Source organism: Serpula lacrymans (assembly GCF_000218685.1).
Source record: "Serpula lacrymans var. lacrymans S7.9 unplaced genomic scaffold SERLAscaffold_3, whole genome shotgun sequence".
In the NCBI taxonomy this organism is placed as follows: Eukaryota; Fungi; Basidiomycota; class Agaricomycetes; order Boletales; family Serpulaceae; genus Serpula; species Serpula lacrymans.
Window position 1 is genome coordinate 38482 of NW_006763292.1, and position 9762 is coordinate 48243.

Sequence of the window (9762 nt, forward strand, 5' to 3'; positions counted from 1 at the left end):
CTTCTAGTCAGCCATACATTTCTCCTGGCACATTCTAGTCTAGTATTCCTCATGGACTCTGTAGTTAGACCTTATGATACACTCCTTGCACATACATTCTCCTCTTGCTAGATAAGTGTCCACATGGAACTCTGTACCTACATTATGAGTTACTCCTTACAAGCTCCTGCTCCCCCAATAGTATATAAGCTGTAACTCCTGTACTCCATTCCTGCAGTTCAAATATCAACTAGATTCCCTCGCTTTCTTACCAGTCCTTTTCTAAAGTCCTTTCCAATCCTTCTCTAAAGGATCTTTACTCTGCTTCCTTTTATCCTCTACTTCTCCTCCATCCACTTCCAATGAGTTAGAGACCAAGGTCCGTGGAAGGGTCTAGTGCATGAGCTAAGCCAATTCCCCATCTTGTCCTCCGTACTCCATTACTCTGTCCTTGTACTCCACAGCTCTGTTACTCCAAAGAGGCCACAGTTCTAACAGTATATTTGAACTGCCACTTCCTGGACCCTCTGTATCCTCCATGGTCAAACATGTACAAAACATCTCTCAGGGCAACACCAATTTCCTTATGGTTTCTGCTCATCAACCCCTAGAGGCATGATCAATCTCCATGGCTCCAGAACGCCCAACCTCACCTTGTACCCCCAGGGGTTCCCCAATCCCTCCCGACTCACCTTGTACCCCGGCCCCCGCTCCGGATTCTCCAATACCCGCTCTTGCAGATTTAGATTTACTGTAACAACCAAGAGTTTGTATACTCTGGCGCACAACTCAGACAAGCAGTAGTGAAGTGAGTGGGAGTGGTTACCCCTTATGATAGGACTGAGTTAGTTATGGGTAAACAACAGGAGGACTCGCTGAGGAGTCTCCTTGATCTATTGGGGTATATATACTATTACAGACTATTTGTATATGTGTACTATACAGTTGATGAAGGCAGTGGCTGATGATGTCATGGGGCACAGCCCGTGTGACCAGCTCCACTGCGTGAGAGACTTTGTAGTTAAGAATAAAGGAAAGCAGTGCAGCGCAAGAAAGTGGAGATTGAACAAAATGGAAAGTGCTGCATGGCACAGTGTGTGAAAACTACAAAAGAAAGTTAAAGTGGAGAATGAAATTTAAAGGTCCAAAAATTGTTTATTGTAACATTTACCCCGTATGGAGCTGGAAAACAAGGATGCCGAAGACCTTACTCTGGCTCAAGCAGTTGCATTGCTTGCCTGATCATCCAGACATACCCCTGACAGCATCTCCGCATGCACTAATATCAGAGAGCCGGACACCTTTGATGGCTCCGACCCCCAAAAACTCTGCTCCTTCATTATGCAGTGCTAACTTAATTTCAACAACCGTCCAAGCGCATTCCAAACTGACTGCGCAAAGATCAACTACACTATCTCCTTCCTTAAGGGAATGGCGTTAGATTGGTTTGAGCCGGATATCCTGACCCCAGACAACCTCACTCCCATTCCTATCTGGATGGATAACACCCATTGGTGTGACTTTCTCATATTGAAGCATCCATTAAAACTGATTGCAAGTCATTGTTGACAACCTATCTCACATTAAGCTAACTAGTAAGAGTTCTCTATAGATTAATGATCTATCTTATTAAAGAATGATGTTATTTTGTTCTCCTGCCTTTTCCTGTATTCTGTGTAGAAATCTGGGGAATACACCTGACACCCACCATGCATAATATGTCCACCAGGTCTAGGGCCTTTAGAAACATCTGGAAATTCTTGTGTCCCTCAACTTGCTGCAAGACTCAAGGCAACTCAATCAGACACACCTGGAACTTCACAAAATTCTGAAAGCAGAATTTGATCATCAACATCTGGACTAAACAACAGGAGGCATCACCCATACCCTGGAGACGCTGGAAGGTCAAGGCCTTGCCCTAGGAATAGAATGCCCTTAGTCAGTAGGTCCCAATGGAGGCTTGGGGAAGATTTGGTATGTACTTTGCGTGTCTCATCCAAGGCCTTCATATCTGCTTTGGCATGCGGCCATTTTGACTCAACATAATCCAACCCAGCTATTTGGGTCTCGAGCATCAAAGCCGTTGTTTGCCAAACTATTTGGTGTAGTGCTGGAACACTGGAGGGTGCTGTGTTTGCGTGCACAGATTTAGTAGGGCAGGAAGTGGGCGTGTCTTTGATGTTAATGTTGAGTGTTATAAATCTAGCTATGAGGGCACAAAGGTGAGTCCAAATTGTTAGTTTATTGACCTTTGTTTTCGAGTTTTTTGTTTTTTTGAATGCAACAGGACAGGCCATGACATTGAAAGATGTCTATGAGACAAAGATTGCGCATCTGGCATCTAGTCCATCTGAGCAGACATTCTACCAATGGGTATCAGCCTGCTGCAAATACCTGCAGATTACTGCAGGTGGGTCAGGGTACTTACTAGCTATCATTGCAGGTCTTGACCTTCACTGGATGCTGAGCCAAGTGAGCAGCAAAGTTGTTTGTGATATGGCCAAATGTGTGAGGCATCCCCCAGCAGATGGTAAGTCCCATAGCACCTATCCTATTCCCTTGCTAACCTTCTTATTTCTGTAGCTTATCGTGTATTGATTTGTTCACGGATTATACCCACTGTTTGTCAATTGCGGGAGCTGCTTCCTCTTAGCCTCCCTGCCTTTTTCCTCAAGGATACAGATCAAATCTTTGATTCAATTCCTCTCAGGTGAGTTTTTTTGTTTTTTTTCCACTATTCTATTAACTACTTTGATTCATATACAGTAAAATTGCGCTTCCAAAATGATTGCTAGATGATCAAAGGGCAGCCCTTGTGCCATGTATGCCAACCTAAAAGCATACATAAATGACTTACCTTTGTTCATCAATGGAGGAAATTGCACACAGCAATTTTAATGTGTTCATTTTTCTTGATGGAATAGGTATGGTATATCAGTAAGTTGTTCTATGTCATACATATATGGTTTGCGCTTTCTGAACAAAGTGTATGCATGGTCATGATGCTCCAGCAAAGCATCCAGATAGACTTGTTGGTGCCAACCAGAGTCAATTTTTGCCTTACCTATCCAGTGAAACTGAACAAAATGAACAGCTTTACTTTAACCTTCAAGCAGCCTTTGGCAAGGTGTTTGAGTGGGTTGAATCAAAGGTTTTTTTTTTTTCTGTGGACATATATGATTTGAATATATTTTCTTACAGATAGAACATTGTCTTCCTCAGAAATACTCTACTCTAGTCAAGGTAGCAGATATTTTTAAGGCTTATGCTTAGTTTTACCTATTGGTGATTTTTCTGGGGGTGCTCTTTTTATGTATGAGCAAGGGCTTGTTTTTGAGTTGTATTCTGGGGATTTTGTTATATTTTGCTCTGAAGAGACTACTCACTTTAACCTTGACTATCAAGGGGAAAGTTTCCTTTGTTTTACATACAGATGGACAGTTTAGATTTTGGTTAGTGACAGGAATAGTTGGGATGAAAATCTATTCTTCTATTCATACTACATAATTTTAGCTAGAATTTTCTTTGTTTTCTTGATTTTTAGGGACACACACAAGCATACAACAGCCATCTATCTATATGTGTTTGTGGGTCCATATTGGGTTTATTTATGGTTCTTTTTCAGTCTACATATTGACTCTCTTTCTTTCTGGCTGTGATTTGCTGTTTGCTCTCCTCTTTCTAGTTGTTGCTGTTGTTGTCTTGTCCCATCTTATTAAAATGGCTAGATTTACATGTTCCACTAAGACAAAGGGAAACATTTCTGCCAAAAAAATCCCCAGAGCTCCATCCAAGAGTCCATCTCCTCCATTGTCAACTCAGCCCCCTGCAAGGAAAAAGGTATTCACCCTTCTATGCTTGGGCTTATATCTTAATATTTCATTTTCAGGCACCTACTGGTACTAGGGGATCTGAAGGGATGTCAAAAGAAGATGAGAACCTCCTTAAGACTCTTTTGGACAAAATGAAAGCAGTTGAAGCAGCTGATATAGAGGTAGCCAGTAACAGTATATATTTTAATTTCCAAGACCAATAACTAATTATTATTCTTAGCTATATGAAAAAGAGCTGCTGACATGCTAGCACAAGAAGTCAACGGAGAAGAACACAATAGAGATGATCTAGTTGAAGATGAAAGCTCTCAAGTAAAAAAAAAATGTATATCAGACCCTTTCAGTGACCAGGAGGAAGATCAAAAACAGCACAAAGGCAACAATTCTCCTATAAATATGATAAATGATATCCTAGATGATATGTCTGATGACTATCCTCAGCCTATCAACTGTCATTCAAACACTAAAGAAGACAATGAAGCCCCTCTGGACCAAGATAGCAATCATGGTAGAGCCAACTCTCAGTCTTTGGATAATAACGCAGTAAGTGTTCCTTCTCTTTCATTTTCAGACTTGCTTATACTATATTTTATCAGGTTGCTCAAAGTTCAACAACCACTTCCAACTATGGATCAACTTCATGCTTGTCATATAGTCCTAGTCCTAACATTTTACATCCCTCCATCAAACCATCATCCTCCAAGGCTAAGCTAAGTTTTATAGCTTGCTCAATTTTTAAATATATTGCTAGTTTTGGTCAGAAAGCTATGAGGACATACATTGACACTCAAAATGGCTTTTCAAACCCTCTCAACTGTCAATCCATCTGCTGGGACTTATTAGTTAAAGCTACCAGTGAAAACAAATATGCTGCCTCCTTGGCCGACAAAATGAAGATTTTACAGGATGACCAAGACTTGAAAGCTCAAGTATTGGAATATATGAGTACAACTTATTATAGCAAACATATATTAACTATTAATTGGAACAGGTTTGGAAAGGTTGCACGCAGGTTAGAGGAGAGTTTGTTTCTAAGGCCAGATTAGGTATTCAATGCAAGTATAAACTTCAAGGTATGTTTTTTGTCCTCATAAATATATATACAATCTGATTTGTTGTATAGGATAAAACATCTGACGTTACGCAACCATGGAAAAACAACATATTCAAAACGCTCTTTCAAAGTCAGTGGTGGGGACCTAAAGGTAAAAAAAGGAAATATAGTAAGAAAGACAACACATATCTCCATACACTTGCCCTGGTAGCATGCTGTGTAAGGTTTTTCTTACTCTTTTATTCATAAATTTAACCATGTATTTAGGTTGAATATGCTTTACTTAACACTATCAACAATAGAATATGTAGAATTCTCTGAGAATTCATTTGCTCCAAAATATGTACAATTTTGCTTCTAATTATTTCATATATTTGCCTCATTTAATTCATAGATGGGAGCATTATATGAATCTAATTCAAGGGTTCAGAGAATGTTCCCCAACATATCTGGCAAGTGTGTTTGGTGATATTGAAGAGTTTGTATGGTAAATTGTTCTCTCTAGTTTTTCAATTTTCTTTTTCTTATATTTTACAGGGGCAGTCCCAGTACTTTGACTTTGTCTGAATCCTCCCATCTCATCTTTGACTTCAATGCTTTAAAGGAGGCAGCTAGGGCTTTTAAGCAGTAATCTCATATAGTTGTAGCTGTCATTTATATATTGCACTTTTATAATTCATTGATATTTTGACTGTTTTGACATTTTGGAAAATGAGTGGAAGTGAAATGCTCTGGATTGATCTAGTTAGATTTAAATGGTGTTTAGAGGAATTAGAGTCATTTATATCAATCCATTGCAAGGTCATATACAGCTGGGGTGATTTTGATATATTTGACTTTTTATACTATAGGCAATTCCTATATGCTATAAGCCTGCATATTTTTGCATCCGGTGCACTATAGCAAGGGACTTTGTAAGATTTGTACTTACAGATCTGAAAAGATCTGAGTGATGTTTTTGCTATAATAGCATATTTTTGGCACTTTATTGCATTTATAGCCATCATATTTTCCTGATGAAGTAGTACATGTACAGGGAAACACAAAGAGAGACAGTGCTGCAGGCATCCTAGAGAGTAGCACAGTGATATACAAAGGGGGGAAGGTGCCCACCCACATGAGAATACACATATAGGCAGACTACACGGAGTATGAATTATCTTGCTGTGCTGATGACCAGCATTTGCCACTGTCAGAGTTTAACCTTGAGGACAATATGAGGCACCACATCCACAAAGAACAAAAAACTATTGCCCTCAACCTTCATCAACATGGTATCCTCAACTGCCAAATTTTGTGCTACATAGGGATATGTGAGAGAACCATTAGGAGGATTTGCTAAACCTACCGAGAAACTAGAGGGTTCAAAAACATACTGGCATGCCTTAGAAATTGACCAACCTAGACGCAATGGTGAGTGCCCCTACAATTAATATAAAAAGTCACTAACACTAACGTTCAAGAAGTTCTTAGAAGGCTGTATAGAAATACATGATGATTACTGAGTTGCAGGACCAGCTATGAGAAATTTGTTGAGCCCAGTCTCATTGACAACAATATTGAGGCCTTTGCAGCAGCAGGGACTTACAATGAAAAAGGTGAGTCTCTCATCATATATATCAGACAGTCTCTGCTTAGACTCATTTTTCCAGGTGACTTGTTCTACTTGTGAGCATGATGAAGACAATCATGCACTTTGCAAGATGTTGGTCAGCAATTATTAACAAGCTGAACAACTGATTTTGTGGATCAGACCCACTTCAATCAGATTACCTTACGTTGTCTGTTTACACAGGCACCATGTGGAGGTTGTGCTCGCTGTTATAATAGGCACCCCAGTACCTACTTTATGCTTTGCTTTTACTGTATTTTTATTTTTCATTTTCCAAATCACATGTCTGATCATGTAACCATTTATTTTACTTTACTTTTCGGACTTTTCATAGTCACATGGCTGATCATGTGATGCAACACCTGACCAGTATCTAGACTCACCATGTGACTGATCACATGCTGAAGATTGGACTTTAAACTATATTTACCAACTGTATAGTACTGTAAGGTATCAACCTGATTAGTCATACCTTATTACTCAAATTTTGCACTTTATTGCATTTATAGCCACATCATATTTTCCTGATGATAGAGTTGACCTTCAGCTGCTTAGCAGGGCTTCTCCTAGTGTTATTGATCTGTCGCAACCGTTGTGTGTGCTTCAGCATCCAGGCTGCAGGTTCATGTTTGTCAACTTTGATGAGTTTACTGCCAACAGTACACCCGTCGCTCTTGAAGACCAATATATCAATCATGGAAAAATTGTGATAGAAGTGTTCCCCTCTGGAAACATATCCTGGAAATATGTTCCAAAGGCTGTATTGGAGCCTACAGTGGAAGGTGAAGGATCTTGGCCCCCAATGTTACGATAACACAATTTCCGGACATCTCCTTTCCTTTTTATTCTCCGCTTTAACTTTATACTTTAAGTACCACGCGGCATTTCCCTTTCTCGCGCCGCGTTGCCTTTCTTTTACTTTTAGACTTAACTCTCTCACGCAGTGGAGCTGGCCATACGGGCTAGACCCTATGACATCATCAGCCACTGCCTTCATCAACTGTATAGTACACATGTACAAACAACCTGTAGTAGTATATATACCCCAATAGATCCAGGAGACTCCTCAGCGAGTCCTCCTGTTGTATACCAACTAACTCACTGCAGCCCAAGGGGTACCCACTCCCCATCTTCCACTACCTTTATAGTGTGTTCCTGTGTGCGCCAGAGTAACTAACTCTTGGTTGTTACACCCAAGTGGTTAACCTAGATGGGTGGGTTCTTTCTCATGTGTTCTTGTTTGATCTCTTAAAATCTACAGTGAACTTGTCTATTGTACGATAAATTGATGGGACCTATAAAAGTTAGATCCTGCTTACAAATGTTACATATATTAGCACTCCAAATTTCCACAATCACTCAATCTGTGACAACACCAACCAAACACAGTCTTGGGGCACTGGAGCACAATAACAACAACAACTCAGTGGAGGAAAGGGAATGTACAACTCAATAAGAGAGGGAACTTGCCATACTAATGTTGGTAGACACTAGAAGAGGACTTGCTAAGTCCCTCCCCATGTATTACTCCTGTATATATACTAAAATACATGAGGTACTGTACAGTTGTAAATAAAGTTTAAAGTCTGATGTCTAGCATGTGACTGGTAACATGATGAGTCTAGACACTGGTCAGGTGATGTGTCACATGATGGGTCATGTGACTATGAAAAGTCCGAAAATGTAAAATAAATGGTCACATGATCAGTCATGTGACTTGGAAAAAGAAAAGTACAAAAAGTGAAGCGTAAGTAGGTGCTGGTATGTCAATTGTAACACCATCATCCTACCTACATGAGAACCCCACACTAACAACAGCAAGTAGTGCAATGTCTGTTGACAATGATAACACTGCAGAGTCTGGAAGCAATACTAGTAAGCTCCCTGGTATATCACATGGACCTGGAAAATGAAAATGTAAGTCTCCTAACACGGCTTCCTCATGTATGAGATTTAATAAACCTTCTTGATAGCACTGGAGACAGAAGAGTATGGTACTTATGTGGATAAATTTAAAGCTTCAAATACAATGTTTCCTCCTCAACCAGGTCATAAACAAGCTCATGATCTTGCCCCAAGTGACATGACCTGGTGATTGACCCGCAGTACCTTCAAACAATGACAGAACTTGAACATGGCTGAGGATACATGATGAAAAAATATGGAGATAAATTGTTCGAGGTTTAACGATAAAAAAGTGTTAGCAGAAGTGGAAGCACTTGCTGCTATGATGCAAGAGGAGCAGAGGAAAACAGTGGTTTGTTTGTAGCAAGAGGAGCTACAGAGAAGTAATAGGGAATAGGAGAGGCTGAGGAGGGAAAAACAACAGCATAATTTGAAGAAGAGGCAGGTCCTAGCAGATGGTCTGGATGGCCAGTGGATAGATTTGTGTGCTATCCTCTGGTTCATCAAAGTTTGGGAGTTCTTCAATACATTCAATATCTCACCCTCGACTAAAGAAGTCCCTTGGCCTATTCTTGCGCACCCTAGCACTGTGACACTGCAAAATATCCACTGGGACAGTGTAAATGCATTTTTTGTCAAAGCGAGATCTTTTCCTGAGTTCCAGAACATCCTCAATATTGCAAAACAGAAGTATCAACTGGATAAGTGGGCAGGACAATTGTTGGATATCTCAAATGACACACTCAGATCAAGAATTTTGAATGTAATTACTATGCCTGCAGTGGTAACAAATAGTATTGAGTGTGAAAAGACTACTGCAAAATATACTGTATGCACTGATGTTGTACACTGCATGTGCAATTACCAACTGATCAGTGGGTGGTGAGTGGGTGATCAGCAGGCAACAAGTGGGCGGCACATTTCATTGGCCTTGAAATGACTTATTTCAATTGTTACCAGAATGGGAATGAAATTTTTTTTCTTAATATGACTGAACACATGAACTAAAAGTACATATTTGCACTGTCATTTAAGGTGTTTTACATGGCAAAACAATCAAATATCCAAGTAAATTTTGAACATTATAAACACATTTCACCTGGGTTAAATCCAAGACAATAATATATCTTGAATGTATTTGTCTATTGATGGAAAATATGAACTTTCTGGTAGGTTATATGGTGATATAAATATTATATTTAGGTTACAATTTTCAATCACATTTTGCAGGGTGAAAATTCTCCTCAATCTCAAAGTGCTAGTGACAGGACAACCCAACCGTGGGAGTGACAGGGCGTGTGATAGGGGCCGTTACTGGTTACCAGGGAGTCACGGTGCGCATTATATAAGCTACTAAGACGTGGCTTAAGATATCTATC

At 39.9% G+C, this 9762-nt stretch overlaps 1 protein-coding gene across 1 annotated transcript; it reads left to right on the top strand.

The window, feature by feature from the left end:
• Nucleotides 1-2274: 2274 nt before the first annotated feature.
• Nucleotides 2275-5497, top strand: SERLADRAFT_405815 (uncharacterized protein; the record flags this gene model as incomplete). The annotated part of the gene is made up of 16 exons (XM_007314289.1): nt 2275-2389; nt 2423-2509; nt 2563-2689; nt 2904-2916; nt 2966-3106; nt 3181-3222; nt 3524-3566; nt 3665-3819; nt 3869-3986; nt 4063-4124; nt 4254-4355; nt 4574-4741; nt 4804-4824; nt 4936-4996; nt 5290-5353; nt 5404-5497. The coding sequence occupies 16 exons, from the start codon at nt 2275-2277 to the stop codon at nt 5495-5497; spliced, it is 1413 nt and encodes a 470-aa protein (XP_007314351.1).
• Between the last annotated feature and the right edge of the window lie 4265 nt (nt 5498-9762).